The following is a 21,763-nucleotide window of genomic DNA, read 5'->3' as shown; positions in this document are numbered from 1 at the left end:
TTTGTGTGTCTATCGACCTGCCAGCGCTTTCGTTCGGTAAGTCACCTCATCTTTGTTTTTATATATAACATCTGTATGTGGCGCATTACCCTGTGTCATCATGTTACTTTTGAAATACAAACATCTGAGACAACTTAATCTGGTTATTTTCATCTGATTTTAGTTTGTTCGTACTGTTAGCGTGTAACTGCTGTAATTATTTTCCTTCTTTTACTAAATGTACCTGAACTTTTACATGGTTTCCAGTTTCTATTATTACTGTTTCTCTCCTGGTCTTGCTGCATTTCATTCTTGTCTGTATTTAGTGTCAAGCCTTCAATATAGGATAGTAAATCTCCTACATTCAACAATTCTCTACACCATATTTCTTTTAGGACAGTGTGGCAGCCTACATATCAACACTTTATAACTAAGTTTCATCCAATACAGCATCTAAATACTTCGCTTCAGTTAATGCAATTTGATATATTTCTTGTATACCCATGAACTATTTTAGTACTTTGGATCTAAAAGCTGTAATGTTAGCTTCTATTGGGTACTGGATGACCAGTATTTCCTCTTAAACTTGTCCTGGAAATCTCCCATGATTTAAAATCATCAGAATGAGCAGTACTGCATTCTGCTGCGTCTCTGGATAAACATCCTAACGTGAAATCTATCTTCGTGTGATCACTCCACTTACTGAGTGATGATTAAATACTCTTAAGAAATAGATGGGGACAACTTTCCTTTGGGCTTAAACTTAGGCGAACTGTTTTGGCACACTTAAGCCACTGCTGAATTGCAAATCATCTACCAGATCCACAGGTAAACAACGACCATATCCAATTTGTTTGTTTTGCATGTTATTTTCAGTGTCTGTAATTGCACTCCAAAGCTTTTTTAATTCTTCTTAGCAATGTGTAGTCTTACCTTCCAAGGTGGTCGAGCTATTCTGTAAACTAATGGTATCTTTTACAAAAGTTTTGAAGCTGAGCTTCCAAAAGAGTTAAGTGTGTCTACCTGCATATTCGCATCAGAAATTTCAAGCTGTACTTTGTCGAACTTATCTCTAACGTTATGAAAATATTACTTGCGCTCTGTAGTTAATACTTGACATACTTCATCAGGTAAGTTTTCTGTGAGACTGTTAACCATTGTGTCAGTATCTGTTAACTTTGTTCCCTGCTCTATTATTTGAGATGTTAAGTACTCTTTTAGTGCTTCAGTTACCTTACTAGAAATAGCTTCTTGTATCATATCCTATTTTGCATTCCTCTGAACTCCTTAACGTCAAAGACAACATTTTGAAATTTGTGCTCGAAGTCTCAAATTTAGTGTTTAAGGTGACAAACAATTTTTTTTTATTATTGCCATTATTTTCTTTCAATTAATCATTTAAACCTGTTATGAGAGTACTAGTTTCTTCTAATGTTTGATTAACGCTTTCCATTAACTGTTTATTATTATCAGCTAGCTCTTGCTTTAGCAACTAAAGTATTTTGCTCGTTTGTTTCCGAAGCCATGCTTTGTGATGCAATAGGCATAAGAAAAAATCCACTCACACATACACTATGACAAAATTCACTGCTCACCGCGTATATAGGTCAAATGGTTGCTGCTTCTGCCAGCTAATGACAGCATGCCATTGGTGCTTGTAGACTGTGATAAGGCGACTATATATCTTCAGTAGCCAAAGATAGCCCTGGGTTGTTGTATTCTGCTGTATCTGTAGCGCGAACATGCTACAGTAACAATGATTTCGGTGTCTCGCAGATAAGATCTCTGTTGAAATTCTTCTTAGTCAGTAATTTGAATGGGATTTATCCCTTTTCCATGTCAAATAACTCTGCAATATTGATGATATTCGCTAACAATTTAAATTCACAACTAACTGTATGGCTCTGTATTGTTGCTTCTTTTCTTGTTGCCCCCGTAGCAATTCTTATCTTCTTGGTATATGTGCTCTTTGTTTATTTAGCAAATTCTCCTTGTTTATTTAGCAAATTCTAAGTCATTCATGCTATTCTTTCCAATTTTTCTCCGAAAACACTGTCACCATATACAGCAAAAAAAAAAAGTATCCATTTGGATTTTGATCATTTTAGTTGGTTAAAAGCTAAAGCTTTCCGACTAACGACTTATACCAAATTATCACATGATGACTGAACATGTATTTTCACTTTTGACCATCTGTTTCCAGATGTTTATTGCATAACTGCATATGCAATTAAGTCCATTAACATGACACTAACACATTCTTTCTCTATGGGAAGTCTCTGTCTAACAGTACCACATGAGCTTTATTACATTACAATCAAAAAACATAATTTGTTTTTCTCCTAAGAGACTCCATAATCTCATTTGTCCTGGGGCCATAGACTGCGTACTAGATGCCCAGAAAGTAGTCAGCATTCTCCCGGCTTCCACGCACTAGGCTACATCCTTCCTCCTATGCCCTCTCTCTAGGAACAGATGCGGTACACACAGAAGGTCTGTTCATATTGGACACCCCTGCCTTACTTACATCGCAAACGTCTTTAGCTGATGCGACAATTCTTCACTAGTGGAACAGGACTTGACCCACAACAGCCTATTACACTACATCTACATGGTTACTCTGCAATTCACACTTAAGTGCCTGGCAGAGGGTTCATCAAACCATTTTCATACAATTTCTCTACCATTCCACTCTCGAATGGTGCATGGGAAAAAGGAACACCTACATCTTTCCGTTCAAGCTCTGATTTCTCTCATTTCATTATGATGATCATTTCTCCCTACATAGATGGGTGTCAACAAAATATTTTAGCATTCGGAAAAGAAATTTGGTGATTGAAATTTCGTAAATAGATCTCGCCGCAAAGAAAACCGCCTTTGTTTCAATGACTGCCACCCCAACTCGCGTATCATATCAGTGACACTCTCATCCCTATTACGCACTAACACGAAATGAGCTGCCCTTCTTTGCACGTTTTCGATGTCGTCCATCAATCCTACCTGGTAAGGATCCCACACCACGTAGCAATATCCAGCAGCAGACGGACAAGTGTAATGTAGGCTGCCTCTTTAGTGGGTTTGTCACATGTTCTAAGTGTCCTGCCAACAAAGCACAGTCTTTTGATCGCCTTCCCCACAATATTATCTATGTGGTCTTTCCAATTTAAGTTGCTCATATTAGGTATTTAATCAAATTGACAGCCCTTAGATTTGTGCGATTTATCGTATAACCAAAATTTATCAGATTTCTTTCAGTACCCATGTGGATGACCTCGCACTCTTTTTTTGTTTAGTGCCAATTGCCACTTTTCGCACCATACAGAAATTCTCTCTAGATCACTTTGCAATTGGAATTGATCGTCTGATGATTTTACTAGACGGTAAATTACAGCATCATCTGCAAACAATCTAAGGGGGCTGCCCAGATTATCACCTAGATTATTTATGTAAATTAGGAACAGCAGAGGGCCTATGACACTACATGCAGAACGCCAGATATCACTTCTGCTCTACTCGGTGATTTACCGTCTGTCACTACGAACTGGGACTTCTCTGAGAGGAAATCATGAATCCAGTCACACAACTGAGACAATACTCCATATGCACGCAATTTGGTTAATAGTCGCTTGTGAGGAACGGTATCAAAAGCCTTCTGGAAATCTAGGAATATGGAATCGATCTGAGATCCCTTGTCGACACCCACCACTGCCATTTGTTAATCACCGAGTAATTTTAATCAGAGTTTATACAGTGAGTGATTACCTTTTTCCTTAACATAACTTGTTTTCCTCCTCCTAGTATTTTAATGGGAATGTAAGAATGTAATAAAACCTAAAGAGTTTGTCTGTCCTACTGAAAGTGAGTTGATTGGTAGGGAATACTTGGTCGATTTTGATAAATGTATAGGCTACTTAACCACAGTCTTATTGAACAAGTCATGGACATACAAGAATGGAAGAAGTAACATGGAGAACTTACAGCAGGATCCCAAGGACATAATATGGTGCTAGCAGTAAGAATAATGGGAACATATTACAAAAAGGAAAAAAATAGGTTAATATTGTTTTGTGAGTAAAGTTTAAGGGCCTATAGCACAATGCAGTTACTGAACTGTATCAATACTTGGTGTGGTATGAAAAGGGAAATCACATGAGTGGGGGAGCAAGTGTGAAAAGTTTCAACATATTGCACAATATTTTTCAATAAGGTTAATGATGATTGGTTGTATAACAAGATTAACATTTTATTTCATTTTCATGTATACAATGTCTAATGAGCTATGTTTATCAGTTACGAGAGCAATGCTCCAAATAGTTTTCCTGTAATTAATTTGAGTAAAAAAAAGAAAAAGAAAAAGAGATCACACTGTGTAGAAATAGAAAGAAAGTAGAGAAGTGGTTCAAACGTGTACTTTTCAAAACTAAAAGAAGTTCTAATATCACAGTTACTTTTATACAAAAATATACATTTTGTAAATTCTGTTAGAAATTTATTGAGCTGTCACATTATATATCATTACTTTCCTGACTCGCACTTTAACCTGGCATATTTGCTTACTGATCATTTTGGGATATGAACAGTGAGCAACTTCGTCATTATGGTCATTCAGCAACCTGACCATGTCTTGTGGACTTGCATACAAAATAGGAATAAATCTCTGTCGACCTCTCTGATTCTGTTCAGTGATGTATCACAGTTGTGGACATTTCACACCATACTGATTTCTTGAAGTTTTAAATTGTGTACAGTTCTGTAATCTTAATTAATTGGGCATTCTCATGCACCTGATCTGTGGTATCAAACTTCATTTCAGACACAAGTATCCTTTTTTGTGTTGCAATTTTCATCAATGTCAGCCCATATTTTGTTCAACACAAGTCAAGAAATGCATGGCGTTTTTGTTGTGGTCAAGTCAAAAGAGTGTTGTGACAACTCTCTCCACATTTAAGTCTATTCTATGAAAGTCCCTTCATCTCTGCACTAATACTACAACACACTTTCATTTTACTCTGCTGAATGTTTCAATTCCCACATGCCTGAAACCCAAGCATGTTAATGCTTCAAGGACACAGGGATGCACATTGGCTCCAGATCAAATAAACCTAGCAAGTCAACGAGGGAGGGCAGTGTGCCAATCAACCTGTGTGTGGCTTTTAGGCAGTTTTCCACATCCACCTAGGTAAATATTGGGCTTACGCTCACATCCGTCTCAGATACACCAGAGCTTGTAGTACCTTTAAAATGCTTTTGGAAGTGGTGACCCCCCACCGCAATAATACCTTACATGCTGGTATGGTTGTTTGTCTGCAAAATGGGAAAGGTACCAAATTTTCCCAACCAGGCAAGTGGCTGGATATAGAGGATAGGATATGAAAGAAAACATATTCAAAGCCGTTGCCTCCCTCCGTTGTTTTTTTTTTTTTTTTTAAAAAAAAAAACCTCTGTAGTATAGAAACTTCCCTTTACTCTTAAATTAACTATGCTTCTAAGTCTCAAGATTTATTCCATCAACTATCTCTTCTTTTATTCAAATTGTGTCAGAAAGCTCTTTACTCCACAATTTGATGCAATACCTGTTCATTAGTAACTCAACCTACCCATCTAATCTTCAGCATCATACTGTAACAATACATTTCAAAAGCTTCGAACCCCTTCTTGCCCAAACTGTCTATCATCCAAGTTTCACTTTCATGTAAGGCTAAATTCCAAACAATACTTTAATTTATATCAGATGTCAACAGATTTCTTTCTCAGAAATGCTTTGCTGGGGGCTGGGGCTGGGGGTGGGGGGTGGGGGGGAGGAGGAGGGGGAGGAGGATTGGGTAAGGGGATGGCTGATAGTTGTGATTGCTACAAGGGAGGCAGCAGGGGCACGGTACAAGAACGCAACATGGCCCCAACACTGGTGAATTTGTTCATTACACAATGGTGAAATGCAATGATTTGGAGGATGGGATTGGGAGAGAATGACAAAAGTGAGAAAGAGGAGATAATAGAAAGAGGATGTAGGTGGAGGGCAAGATAAGTAAGGGACTTGGGGTAGGGTGGAGGTGGGTGTGGAGTATGTGGCTTTGTTCCTGTAATTCTCCAGACCTCAATTTTCGCTAGTTGCCTCCCCCAAGCCCACCAATCTCAAATAACTGAACTCTATCTGGTGAAAACCAATACTTTCAATATATAGCACAGACAGCACAGAAAAATTAATAGTTCAAAACAGTACAAGTATTAGGAGTATGAAATAAGAAACTAATAAAGGAGAATGACAGAAGATGGATTGTAATGTAAATGGAAATGAAATAAAAGCATAGGCATTCTGTCAAGATGTGTTAGGAAAAGGAGGCACAATACAGAGTTGTGCAAAGCAGATCTACATCCAATAAAAAAATCTACGTAGCATTTAGTATTGTAGTTGTTAGCAAAAAAAGAGGAGACACATTAACATCATACCTTTCTCTTCACTTGTTAACCCTGTAACTGAACTTAAATTCTCAAGCAAAGTCCGCAACTTCATTACTCTGTCGGCTCTTACATAGAGATTCTGCCGCAGGGGATTAACGATTTCTTCCCTCAAAACTCGCTGCACTTCATCATACTGTTTGATATCATTCTCTGTTGGAGGTCTGAACAACAGACTGTCAAAGGCGCTGGAAAAAAAATTCAGACATGATCTAGTGTATTACGGAATAAATAAGCGTGCGAAGTAACAAAGTTAAATAGTGAAGAAATTCATACCTGGTAAAAGTAAACATACTGAAAAGAGTAGCATCTAAGTAGCACGAATTATGATGACCCTGGATGCCCCTGAACTTGCCACAAAAGGACTCTGTATCGCCCTTCCACCTTAGTGGTGGGACAACTCCAGGGATAACAGGGCAATCAATCTGACCAAAGCCTGTAACACATACATCACTTTATAAAATTCCAGCAACACAAATGAGAACAGACACAATACTGTGCATGGAAATGTAACACACAATTGCCCAACACATAATGGGTGTGGTCTTCATGGATCTCACAGCAGGGTACGATACTGTCCATCATCGGTTACTCCACGCAAAATTATACAATATGATCAAGAACGCCCACGTCAGACTAATCAGCACCCTCCTCCAAAACAGCAGGTTTTTTGTTGAATTTCAAGGATACCACAGTCACTGGAGAGTTCAGAAAAATGGTCTACCTCAGGGAAGTGTCTTGGCTCCACTTCTCTTCACCAATCATACCAATGACCAACTATTGACCTCGGGCGCAAGGAGATTCTTATATGCAGATGACCTAGCCCTTGCTACGCAGAGTTCATGCTTTGAAACAGTGGAAAGAAACTTGACAACTGCAATTAGAACACTGTCAAACTACAATATTCAGAACCAATTCAGATCAAACCCTTCGAAGACACAAGTGTGTGCCTTTCAATTAAGGAACAGGGAAGTTAATCGTGAGCTACATATTGGTCAGGCATCCAACTCTAGCATCATCACACCCCTAAATACTTGGGAGTCACTCTCGACAGAACTTTGACTTTCGAAACTCACTGCAAGAACACCAAAATGAAAATCTCCACTCGAACCAACCTAATTCGCAAACTATCTGGGACACAGTGGGGCTCATATCCACAAACTATTCGCTCTTCTGCTATGGCACTGCGCTTTTCTACGCCAAATACGATTCCCCAGTCTGGTATAGGTCATCTCATGCCAGACAAGTAGACATTGCTCTCAATGAAACCTGCATGTTTATCAAAGATTGCTAAGATCTATTCCAACTGATAGGCTCTACTACCTGACTGGAATAGTGCCACCATGCGTACGCAGAGCAGTGGCTGCCAACAAGGAGAGACTGAAAGTGAAACATAACAGCACCGATCCACTGCACAGACATAATCCACCACAGCAATGGCTGAGCTCCTGAAAGAGCTTCCCAAGGACATCCGAGAAGCTCACCATTTCACCAGAGAAGGTAAGGCTGGAGTTATGGAAGAAGACGATGCCTCACCTGCACGGATGGATGCCAGAAGCTGATCAACCACCACCTGGGCACAATGAAAGGTGGCTGGTGTGGAAATCATTAAACAGATTATGATCAGGAGTTGGACGATCCAGAGACAACCTCAAGAGATGGGGCTTCATAACAGAAGATATGTCCTGTGATTGTGGACAAGGACAAACCACAAGCCACATGCTTCAGTGCCCTTTGTGCCCTACATCCTGCACCAAGATTTATCTCATATGGCTACCGTAAATTTGTGTTTCTGACTCGAGAATAAAAAATTGCTCATTTAACTGTTAAAACAAAACTCATATGATGCTGTTATAAAACACTGCTCCTTCTTTTAAGTTCAAATGGCTTTGAGCACTATGCGACTTAAACTTCTGAAATCATCAGTCGCCTAGAACTTAGAACTAATTAAACCTAACTAACCTAAGGACATCACACACATCCATGCCCGAGGCAGGATTTGAACCTGCGACCGTAGTGTTTTACTCAAGTGATACATAGTTGCTTTATTCATAAATGGTATCTTTCAAATGCAGTTGCAGATGAACAGGAAGATTGTATCTTCCTAGGTGTCCAAAAGGCATTTGACTTTGTACCACAAGGTAGACTACTAATAAAAATACAATCATATCCAGTGCCCTTGCTGACCAGTGACTGCTTCAAAGAAGGTTTGACTAATAGAAGCCAGTATGTTGTACTGGACAGTGAATGTTCAGCAGAAATAAGTGTAACAATGGGTGTGCCCCAATGTATTGTAACAGGACTTCCAATATCCTCAACACATACAAGTGATTTACCAGGTATGATCAGCAACATTTTGCATTTTCAAGTTTTTCACTGTGGTAGCAGATATTGAAGCAATTTATCCTAAATTAACTTTATTTTTGAGTTTGTTAACAACTATATATAACATCACAAGGTATTAGGAAATTATTAATTTTTAATAAAGGTTTTTCAATTGCCGTAACAGAAATCTCATTTTGGGTTATTTGCTTCAATTCTTATTGGGAACTAGTAGTTTTTAGCTCAACAGATTGAAAGATAGTCAGCAGGCTTAACTAAAGAATTTTTTCACCGTCCTGGAATACATTGCACCAGCCACAATGGAGGCCCGCTGTGAATGTTGTTCTTGAACACCGGATGAGTTAGTTTATGTTCTTAAGCTGCTGGAAATTGCCATGACTACAAAACGCTTGGCAGATACTGCAAATTGGTGTATTGGAAGAGCTCCCAAGAGTCATGTACTTGTGGCACCAAAGATAACTCAACTACTATTCTCTCCTGTGGATATGTCTCCTCTGCAGAAAGTACTTGTCCACTTGACTGTGATTGGAATGCCCATGGTAGATCTACATGTCCTGTAGAAGGTAGATGGGGACCAGGGAGGACTCAGGATGTTATACCAATCCCCCTAACTTACAAGTTTGAGGTGCTGTCTTTCACTGAAAGTGAAACTGAGCCCTGGAATTCACTGCACCAAATTTGGGAAACCTGTTTTGTCCTTGTAATCCATTGAGGACAGTGGGATAGCAACTAGACATTAAGTACTTGAATAATGAAAATTGAAACCAGCAGCTGTATTGCAATTCAAACGTTTATTCGAAACATGCTACCAATTTCATCGTGAAAAAGCATCATCTTAGTTGTCGTCTGACCATTGATGGGCTTGTTACGGAATCCAGTTGATTCTGGCCTCGCTGCACTCGACTTTATTGGATGTACATGCTGTCATTACATGCTTACTAGGTTGTACTGTTTCCATTTGAAGACTTCGTAGCCCTTTGTCATTGTGGTTTGTACGTTCATGGTAGATTACACTTGAAGCCTGAAGATGAGCCATTCTTGCATAGAAACTGGTAGCAGGTTTTGAATAAACGACGTTTGGAGTACAATATAGTTGTCTGTTTCGATTTTCACTATTCAAGAGCTTTGGCCTATGTCAAGAGGAGGCATACACAAAAGGATAGAGATGTAATAATTTTCGGCAGTTCGACTGTATGGCCTATAATGGTACCCATTAGGGAAATGGCAGCAAGGGACAGGGAAGAACACCAGGTGCACTCATTAGCTTTTCATGTAAAGAAAAGACAGCAGATTTGTTTATGTGTGTGGGGTGTTTACTTCATCAATGGTGTTCGAGTAGAGAAGGTTTCAGAATAGTGTTACCAAGAATGTCACAACAAACAACACACTATGGTCTTTAACAGCACTTGTCACCTATAGGCGAAACTCCAAACCTAATGTAATTATGTTTGTACTTACTTTCCTTTACACCCAGTTCACTTTTGTTAGGTTGACACACATCCCTATAAGCAGAATGACCTATTGACACGACACTAACTTTTGATTTTGTTAAACCCTGTTTTCCTTCCAAACTTCCACTTTTCAACCAATTATTCATTTTAATATGAACGGAAACAATTCTGATCTACAACTGACAACTTACTGAATTTGCCATAAGGGCAGAAGAAGTAGGCTGTTGAAAACCGAATGCTTGCCTGCCATGTAACCATACATTAGTGGGATCATGGTACTGTTGTTAGTATTGTTAGAGCACAAAGAAGCTGGAAGACTAAATTTACATTGTAACAAAATCAAAAGCATTCCTAGTGTTGTTACATAATTGTAAATCAGGCATTTGTGGTAAATATTAATTTATTGTTGTAATAACATGATAAATCCCCAATGTTACACTATGTAACAAGGAACATTTTTTTATTAACAGCAGAATCTGTGGAAACAGTAATAGGCGTAACCCTGAAACCTACCATTATGGGGAGAGGGGAAAAAGAAGAGAGTTCTGGTGAACCCGAACCCCCTGGGGGTTTGCAAACCAAGTTAGGAAATGACAGTACAGTCAATAAGTTTTATGGCATCAGATATATAATAAATTTGTAGAATAGTTCTGAGAGTACTATTTCAGCTGTACTTGAGATCTTACACACTTTCATAACCACATTTTATATCAAAGCTATAAAAAGTCAGTAATGTTGTAAATCCCTAAATTCCAATTAATTTTTTCTCATTCCAATGCCTTACATTTAAGTACCTACTTGAATTTAACTTTGAAGTATTATACACCTTTTTCTAAAGTACCATATCATTCAGCTGTATCACAGTATTTGACACATTCATTTACCTTGTTAACTACTCCGTATTTGTTTTCATCTGATTTAAGAGAATCAAAACCTTATTCACCTATAAAACGTGTATGAATTTGAATCTATGTGAATAGCAATGAGTGTATGTGAAAAAATGGACAGCAACAATAACATGAGTGTTATTCTTCTAACACGAGACTGTAGTACAATCTTCATCAGTTTTGAAATTGTGAATTTTTATTTATCCTACAATAACTCACCTGTAAACCAAAGTACTGCGTGTTCTGAGAAAAGCTGTCTGAGGATCAATGTATAAGTTTAAAACTAGTAACAGTGTATTTACAATTAATAAACCAAACCCAAAATGTGGCTGACTTTCTCCACACTATCAACTATCTGTATCACCAGATTCTACTGCTTCTTAAAGTTGAAACCAAGTTTTGCTACTGTCAACATTAAGTATCGCAACATACAATGTGATACTACACATAGGTTATCAGAATCATACTCATTGCCTTAGTCAAACATTGAGTTCAGAGGCCTCAATAACAAATTCAATGAACAGGTAGTACAAGCCATTCAGTGTGACTAGCTGGATATGGAAAGGAAGTTGTCGTAACTGACCATCTACAGACGAGGTGACACAAATATTAAGAAATGGATGTATTGCATACAAATAAAATTGTTCCAAGTACACATTTTAACTAACACGTCAATTACCTTTTCCATCATCAACTCCAAAGATTGATTCTACAAGAAGCCACATCACTGATATGCCTCCTAGGAAGTATACTCCATATTTGTAACATGTTGGTCCCCCATACCATAGGGCCTGAGTGGTCTTCCCTCCCCCCTTCCAACCTCCCCAGACCAATAGTTATTTGTCCATGAAAAAATATGTTATTGTTTTCAATGCTACAAGAACATTTTCTATTTTAAGTGTCATTATCAGCAGTACTGAGAGCAGCACGTAAAGAGATGAAGGGACGTACTGTCTAGCCTTTCCGTTTCAGTGATTTCAAGAATTTCCTGAAATGTTGAATGAACTTAACAACAGAACTTACTTTTTATTCTTGAGTCAACTGACACATGTGGTTCCTGAAACCTCCCATCCTTCTGACAACTATTCAGTGGCACAAACATAGCCTTTCCTGGTCTACACTGAAAGTATCTGCGGCCATTGAAACTTCCATCTGAATAACCAACATGGTCTTCTTCCTGTAACACATGATGACAAAATCCCAGTTAACACTACAAATGTCTTCACTTTGAAACAAATTCACAAACAATAACATAGTCAAGATAAAAGTACGAACCCTTCAAAAAGGTTTGCAAATTTAACACTTGTAAACTCAATCCAATTAAAGGCTCCATATACATTTTATGATAAATTAATACAAATTTGTTATCACTTGGTCTACATGTTGGCTGCTGGTGGAAAAAATGAGCAAACCTTTCTCAAAATCAGTGTTAGATGGTTCCTGCAGTTTTTGCCACCTCATTTGTAGTTTGTCTGCATCTCATAAAAGAGGCATATTTTTTGGTGAAAAAATGAGACCTTTGAGGTATCACCAGTTTGGTATAGGGAGCAAAAAGTTCTGCTCAAACATGAACTTAACAGCTCATCATTAACAAGCAGTCCCCTGCTTGTTTATTTCTACACACTCAAAAATTTAGTTAATTTTTTTTAACTGCATCAGTAGCAGTTCCAGTCTCTTTGTAGGTTGCCCACTTTTGGTCATTGTTATCCATGGCCTGTTTACTCATATAACGCTATTAATAAGAGAAGGCTGAGTGATGCAAAATGTGAACAGCTGTATAACGTAAATTAATCAGAACAGTATGAGTTTATGGACAGATAATGAACTATCTAAAAGTGAGAATTTAGGTGTTGACAAATATGAATACAATGAAGATAATAATGGTGTAATGGCAGTAATGTGAAAAAAACGAGATGCTGAGTGAAATTTCTACAAAACAAGAACAAAATGGAACTTTTATTATTTAAAGGCCATATCTACCGCTGACAAGAAAATACCACTAACAAATCCATGTGGAGTTAGCTATAGACAGAAGAAATGGGGAGGAATTTCACTACTACTGTCCACAGTCCAATTCGTGAAAACGGCCAGCTCTCTGTATAGAAGAATTTTTTTAATGTCATTTGTGACACATCTAAACCTCCAAAACTATTTTATTCGCATTACCTTTTGCATTCACTTTTAAGTTATTTTTTCACAAGGTGAAGAAAGAGATTCTGTCCCACCACACTAAAACAATTTTCTCTCTTTGTCACCCACGACCTCTAAATAACACATATTTGCTAGGAGCGTTTATGTTCCTAGCCTATATAGAAACATGTTTCCTGCAAGTTAATCTATGTATGAAACCAGCAGTCAGATTGTCAGTTTGCAGTTAATATCTCAAAAATAAAGAGCGAAACTCATTAGAGACAGAGAGAGGGAGAAAATGTGAACAAGCCACAAGAAGATGACAACAACATGTTGGAAGAAACGCAAATTCTCTTAACTGCATATCCATTCTTCAGGTCAACAAATAAGGAGACTAGTAAGTAAGAGTACTTGACGACAGGGTATACAACCAATAGAAAATGCATGTTTGACAACAGCAGAAGAAATAGGTGTTTTACCGCGACATGAACAAAGGAAAAAAAAACAACACCAAAAACTGTAAGTAACATGCTAAATAACCCAATATCTACCCATTTTCAGTCAGAAACGCATAACCAACATAGAATAAAAAATGTTCTGTTGTTTGCAGATGACAAGCTGTAAATTACACTACTGGCCATTAAAATTGCTACACCATGAAGATGACATGCTACAGACGCAAAATTTAACCGACAGGAAGAAGATGCTGTGATATGCAAATGATTAGCTTTTCAGAGCATTCACACAAGGTTGGCACCGGTGGCGACACCCACAACATGCTGACATGAGGAAAGTTTCCAACCGATTTCCCATACACAAACAGCAGATGACCGGCGTTGCCTGGTGAAACGTTGTCGTGATGCCTCGTGTAAGGAGGAGAAACGCATACCATCACGTTTCTGACTTTGATAAAGGTCGGATTGTAGCCCATCGCAATTGCGGTTTAGCGTATTACGACATTGTTGCTCGCGTTGGTCGAGATCTATTGATGTTAGCAGAATATGTAATTGGTGGGTTCAAGAGGGTAATACGGAACGCCGTGCTGGATCCCAATGGCCTCGTATCACTAGCGGTCAAGATGACAGGCATCTTATCCGCATGGCTGTAATGGATCGTGCAGCCACGTCTCGATCCCTGAGTCACCAGATGGGGATGTTTGCAAGACAACAACGATCTGCACGAACAGTTCAACAACGTTTGCAGCAGCATGGACTATCAGCTCGGATACCATGGCTGCGGTTACCCTTGACACTGCATCACAGACAGGAACGCCTGCGATGGTGTACTCAACGACGAACCTGGGTGCACGAATGGCAAAACGTTATTTTTTCGGATGAATCCAGGTTCTGTTTACAGCAGCATGATGGACGCATCCATGTTTGGCGACATCTCGGTGAACGCACATTGGAAGCATGTATTCGTCATCACCATACTGGCGTATCACCTGGCGTGATGGTATGGGGTGCCATTGGTTACATGTCAGATCACCTCTTGTTCGCATTGACGGCACTTTGAACAGGGGACGTTACATTTCAGATGTGTTACGACCCGTGGTTCTACCCTTCATTCGATCCCTGCGAAACACTACTTTTCAGCAGGATAATGCACGACCGCATGTTGCAGGTCCTGTACGGACCTTTCTGGATACAGAAAATGTTCGACTGCTGCCCTGGCCAGCACATTCTCCAGTTCTCTCACCACCTGAAAACATTTGGCCAGTGGTGGCCGAGCAACTGGCTCGTCACAATACATCAGTCACTACTCTTGATAAACTGCGGTATCGTGTTGAAGCTGCATGGGCAGCAGTATCTGCACACGCCATCCAAGCTCTGTTTGACTCAATGCCCAGGCGTATCAAGGCTGTTATTACAGCCAGAGGTGGTTGTTCCGGGTACTGATTTCTCAGGATCTATGCACCCAAATTGTGTGAAAAGGTAATTACATGTCAGTTCTAGTATAATATATTTGTCCAATGAATACCCGATTATCATTTGCATTTCTTCTTGGTGTAGCAATTTTAATGGCCAGTAGTGTACATAGTAGATCTCAAGCTACCAGCATAAAAAATCAATATCTTCATATAAACAAATGCACACATCAACTCTATTTTGACATTTATCATCAAACAAGAACCTTTATACATATCATAAATGAACAATATAGAATGCCTCAACTCACTGATACATATATCTCAGTTCTCTGCTGTAAGGAAAACTGACATATAACATTGGACAGTAATCGTCCATTTTCCAAATATAAAAATTTTGTACAAAAAGTTTCTTTAGAGGTTAACATATAACAACTTCGCAGAATGAAAATAAACAAATAAACCCACTAAAGCTAGCACAAAATTGCTGAAACTTGTCTGGGTGAAAACAAAACTTCACACACATTAACCACGAGCACAACAATGAAAGATGAACTAGACTTTGACAAACAGACCAGCTTAGTATTTTTTTTTTTTTTTTTTATGTTTAAAAAAAATCACAACAAACACAACTAAGAGTGGCCACAATGACATTTTGCACTGGTCCTTCTGAATGGGAGCGAATCACTGTTGTGCAATTGCAAAACATCATTCAACACTAAACTGTATCTAACATTTCCGCAGAGATAAAGCTATTAGAAAATAAAAACTCTACCTGTGCACCAATATTTCAAATGCAACACATTTCTGAAAAAGCAGTTCAGGCCTGCCTCAACAGCCAGATAAGAAAAGCAGTTCAGGCCTGCCTCAACAGCCAGAGAAGAAGACTGTGTACGATTTCATTTTCTTGTTCGCAACAGTTTTAATTTGTAAGGAATTGCATTTACCTTCAGCTGCAAGTACTTCTGCAATGAGTAATGATTAAATGAACATGCACAAAAATAATGTATCTTGCTTCTTCACGACCTAAAGACATAAATTGTTCTGAAAAATAATTAACTTTGTGGGAACTACCACTAATTAAATATCAATATGCTCCACATTTTTTTTCACTTATATTGGATTTTTATGGATGTGCTTTTAATTTTCCAGCTTCTTTGTAGGTAAAGGAACATTTTTCTTTTAATTACCTAATGTGACATGAGTAACAATTGCTTTTAGATGATAGCTAAACTATAGGCATGATCATCATTAGTTTAAAAAATTTTTATGTGGAAACAATTCATAAAAATTAAAAATTGGACGACACTCAATATTTATGTGGAAACCTTCCATGGTTATATAATATAGAAATTTAACAATCTCGACCACAGTGCTCAGTAACACATTCCAGATAATTAAAATCTATAATAAAAATTCAATAATAGCCTCCTACCATTCCATTTGTGGGGCATTTAAAATGGGTATTTATTAATTTCCATTAACATAAATTTTCACCTGAAGCAAATGTGTGTAACAAATTTCTTTTTAGATGGACGATGAATAGATCTCTTATTCATTTTATTTCTGTTACTTATTTAATGTCTCCGGAAGTAGAACTGTTTCTTCCAATAGTTAATTCCTTCAGGGATGATCAGGTAAACCACTCAGATACTATTTGATGGAGATGTCATGCATTTTCATTGACTAATTCCAAGTATCTCATGAACATCTTTAAGAAATTCTCTACTTGCTGCAAATTTACACTGCTATTTTGATCTTTGTTTCTGATTTAAAAGACAAAGTTATATCACCAAGGCTTGGTGAAAAGTGTAACTAATAATAATTGATAACACATAGAATAAAAATTCTAATGTAATTGGACAGATAAAAAAATCTACTCATCACACGTAAAAAAAAAAAAAAGTTTACATATGCACAATTTCAGTGCTGGTGGCTCCTTCTGGTAGAAGGGTGAAGGAAAAGGACTGGAGAGGTTTCGGAAAAAGGCAGAGTTCGGAGAAGTCACCCAGTACGCCAGAAGATTATTGGGGACTGCACTGGACGAGATTTGAAAACATGAGAGCCACAGATAGGGAGATGGGTGAGAAGGAGCACAGGGTCTGACAAAGATATTGTGGTGATTAGGAGAGCAACGAAAAGCTATTCTAGATGTGGTGGGCAAGATCTCAGACAGAATGGACGTCACCGCAGGGCATTACTTTAGGAAGTCATGGCCTCATCAAAGTAGCTGATTAATACATTCAAGACCAAGACAATACCGAACAAAAAGTAGTGTGCTCCGAACTTCTTGTTTTGGAGGGATCAACAGTACCAGGATTGCATGTGATGGACCAGGAAACCTGCTTTTGGACTAGGCTGGTGGGTCATTACACAGGTTTGTAATCAGATAGGCACTGACTGAGGAAATGATCAGTATAGAGGGAGACGGTATCAACGGTGTGTTGAGGGAGCGAGACGGGCACGGATTTCAGACAATCTAGGAAATGGTTGTTGATTTTAATACAGGAGAGAAGTCTTTCTATTAAGGGTTGCAGGTGTTGATCAACTACAGCAGATATACGTCCGGCGGGTGCTTTGAAACCAGTAATTATAGGATGGCTAGGATGACAAGGTTTGTGGATTTTAGGAAGAAGGTAAAAGGAAGAAGTGCATGGTTTGAGTTGGGTAAGAAGTTCTACGGACTGAGGTGTCAGTCCTTGTGAGGGCCCTGAGGTTTTAAAAAAGGACCCCTGTGACTGTTCCCACGGTAAGACTTGCCCTAAGCACCCTCCAATCACATATACTATCAAACAGAGAGACAACTGTGAAATGACACGTCATATACTAGCTTTTATGTAAACACTGTTATCAGTCAGGATGAATTGGCATAGGCAGAGGGTTTATACCAGCAACACACAATATCCTGTTGCAGAGCATGCTCTACAACATGACACCCGTGACCTCAGTGCCTGTTTCATCATGCACACCATCTGGATTCTTCACGAAGACACCAGTCTCTCAGATCTCCGCAATGGGAACTAGTGCTACAACATGTTCTGGGTTCCCACAACCCACCCGGCCTTCATTTACATTAATTTCTTCCATCTCAGCATTTCTTCACAGTGCCTACTCCTTTCTCCACCACATTTTAGTTTTCTACATCTTTCATTTTCTGACCTGTCTATTTTTTGCTGCTGCCACCCCCCCCCCTTTACATACAATGCACTTAGCTTTTTTTTTAGCAGTAATCTCTGTCTTGCATATTACCCTGTCTTTCACCTGTAACATCTCAGGTTTTCAAATCTCGTCCAGTGCAGTCCCCCAACAACCAGCCTTTCCTTCTTGTCCCATCCGGTAAGTCTCCCCCGATCTGGGGTTCTGGGTGACTTTTCCAAACTCTACTCCTGTTCTTAAACCTCTCCAGTTCTTTTCAGTCAACCCTCTTCCTTCCCCTTCAACCCTTCTGCCATAAGAAGAAGCCACTGGCTCTGAGAGCTCGCATGTGTAAAAAAATTTTCTACATGTGTGTTCCCTTGCCGCCACTTGGTCAGTGGACTTTTTATCTATACAACTACATTATACTGTCAAAAACAGGTTACTTCTGTTACAGTAAAAAATGTGTGTTATTAATGCTTCTGGTTCTCAATTTTAAAAACATACCATTTCAATGCCAGCAATTTTTCTTCTTTTCTTATCCTCAGCTACAGTACCAATCCATCGAATAACACCATAATGAGGCTTCAATTTAACTCTCACTTCCACAACTGATCCAACTTCTAGATCAGTTGGTACTACAGACTGCTCAGAGTCATCAAGGAAAGCAGTTACATCATTTGTAGGACTAAATCTTCTTGGCAAGATATGGTCAGGAAAATCTGTGTAACAGAAAAACTTATATAAATTTCAGTTCTTATGAGAACTTACGAAGGATGATCTGTACAATTTTCACACCCTGAATGTACTCAATAGATGTACAAAGTTGTACTGTTGGTACGACTATAAAATAAGATCAATAATACAGCTCACTAAAATTGCAGAAATAATCTGAACTTTAGTGAAAAAATTCTGATTGTACTGTAACCATTCCTTTCTATCTCTTATACTCATGTTTCATAACATACCACTGTAATTTACATCATCACGAAGCTGATGATAACGATAGAAAAGGGCTTGGTACCAAAATTACAGTTCACACTTCCTTAGAATGCAATCACTAACAGCTGCAATACTGAATGTGACTCAAATCACCTTGGTGCCATCATAAATTATGCTATGAGTTTCAATAACAAAATATCTTGAAAAGTAAAAGCTTCATCTACATTAAAATTGTTGACAATTCTCTATTTCTATCAGACAGAAAACTGCTCACTGTTAATCAAATATCATCACATACATTGTGAAGCAAATTAAACCACCAACCAAATAAAATGTGTTAACCTACATTACTGTTACAAAGAACAATAAATTATGTCTTCCACTGCCAGGTAATTACAACTGAATTGAAAGTAATAGACGCAAAGAGAATATACATCGTTTAGTACTACAACCTGACATCTAGCACAAATAGAAACACATTGATTTCGATAGAAATTTCTGCAGTTATATAATATATGTCATGTAGCTAATAACGGAACATATTAATGTTAATTTAATACACCACCTTCATTAGGTTTTGTTTCCTTTCATATCTTGTAACTAAAACTTGGCAACTGTTGAAACAAATATCAGTTCGCTTAACAACAGCTTTTCACCAGCACACAGATACTATCATGTTCTTCCTTTTCCACAAATTAACTGGTTGTCACATTAGCCCTAGTCCAAACTACAATAAATATGCACAAAAAGGTAAATGTACATTAACAAATCATTGTATATAATTTTCATTCGTTGCAGAAGGAATGGTCTAAATCTCAAGAGGGAGAAACCGATAATCAAATTGTCTGGAAGACATACTTTACACGAATGGATGCAAAAAAAGTATCTTTATCTCAGTACATGAAATGTTATACCAGTATTCTTTTTGTGCAGAATTTCCATTTGTTGAAAATAATCATTCTCATTTCGAAACACATGGGCATCTTACCTCTCACAGGCATGTTTTTCTAAATTTGTAAAACAACCAGCTTTAGGTACTATTACATTTTTGATCACTCATATTTCAAATTTATCAATATTCATTCTTTACTGTATTTATATGTCATTATCCCAGCAATACTAAATGGTACTAATTAAGTATGGATGACACAGTGAGTAGTATCACATGGAAGACCCCAAGTTGCACATGAACAACTCAAGCTAAAATGATACACTTCTCAATTCCTTAGTTTTACAGAGATCATCACTCAATGTCTCTTCAGATGCACCAATGTACTATAAAAGGACATGGCAGAATACGTGAAAGCATTTTAACTCCAGCTAAAAAACAAGTTTTTGAAGTATGGATAACAAGATCCAAGGCCAAATGAATTACCATATAAAAATTAGTCCAAGCAAACTACTACATGCTAGAAATTGAGAAATCATTTACAAAAACAACATATATTGATGCTGTAAACCATAGCATTGATACACAGCACAAAATGATAGTTACAGAGTTTAGCAACATTGACAATTTTTAATGAATTTCTGACAAACAGTACAACTGTCTTTCAAATGATATGTGGCAATTTACACTTGTGATAAGATGCTATGGAATATGTTTAACAGTTTAGTGAAAGTATATTACGAAAGTGCAAATATGTACAAGGTTGCCATAAATAATAAAATGTTATTAACAAAAACTTTCAATCACTTGGCATTCTGCTGCAAATTCCCATGAGTAACTGCTATTTTCCAGTGAATGCTTCTTTGCCCAAATCACACAAACCAAAATAATGACATAATATATTAGATAGGTATAAAGAACTGGCAAACTAAGTTTTGACTACAGAACTTCTTGAGTAACACAGAAACCCAAAAAAATAAAACAATAAGTAAATTCCCCCAAAAGGAAAGAAGTAGCACAGATCAATCAGTACAAGATCAAATGAGGATTAAGACAGACACTCTTTCTCTCTCTCTCTATTTATTTTTTTATTTTTTTATGAAAATTCTAAGATTTCCATTTCCACAAGTTATTTTGGAGAGTATATAAATGTAACCAAATTAAAATGTTTATGTTTCTAACTATGTGGTAAATGGGTTACTGCAAAAAATGAACATTATTGAAGAAAAATATGTTAGTGAAGATATATCACTAATGCATAAAATTATTATTGTCGATGCTCACATTACTGATATTACCTTGAGGATAAGTATATTCCCACAGGTGCTCCAGAATGATATAGAATGTAGAAACATGCATCATTTAAAAAGAAATACATTTATGATGTTTAGGCTTTCACTAAACATAAAATAAAACAATATCACTAATTAATATCCCACAGCCAAAAAATCAGTTTCTATGATAACAGAGCCCACATATCTATTAACTATATGTTACCTTTTAGGAAAGCAAAGCATATACTACTACAACAAATTATGTGGAAAATTTTCCACAACACAAGTTAAACATTACCATGAGTTTAAATGCAGAGCAGTAACAGAGTTGCACATGCCAACTTCACTGCTAATACCACTTTCCAGCTTATATTGTGGTAACAGTCACTGTCACTAGCAAGGTGTGTTTA

General features: G+C 37.7%; 1 protein-coding gene across 1 annotated transcript in view; it reads right to left on the bottom strand.

The window, feature by feature from the left end:
* Positions 1-21,763, bottom strand: part of LOC124798182 (ubiquitin carboxyl-terminal hydrolase CYLD) — a 107,910-nt gene that overhangs the window by 40,507 nt on the left and 45,640 nt on the right. Inside the window, exons 6-9 of the mRNA XM_047261468.1 lie at positions 18,756-18,970; positions 12,140-12,293; positions 6,712-6,871; positions 6,427-6,623 (exon numbers count right to left, since the gene is read on the bottom strand). Coding sequence (XP_047117424.1) covers positions 6,427-6,623; positions 6,712-6,871; positions 12,140-12,293; positions 18,756-18,970 — 726 coding nt within the window. The remainder of the gene's footprint in view (positions 1-6,426; positions 6,624-6,711; positions 6,872-12,139; positions 12,294-18,755; positions 18,971-21,763) is intronic.

This window comes from Schistocerca piceifrons, chromosome 5 (genome assembly GCF_021461385.2).
Source record: "Schistocerca piceifrons isolate TAMUIC-IGC-003096 chromosome 5, iqSchPice1.1, whole genome shotgun sequence".
Taxonomy (NCBI): Eukaryota; Metazoa; Arthropoda; class Insecta; order Orthoptera; family Acrididae; genus Schistocerca; species Schistocerca piceifrons.
This window is presented reverse-complemented; position numbering and strand designations above follow the sequence as displayed.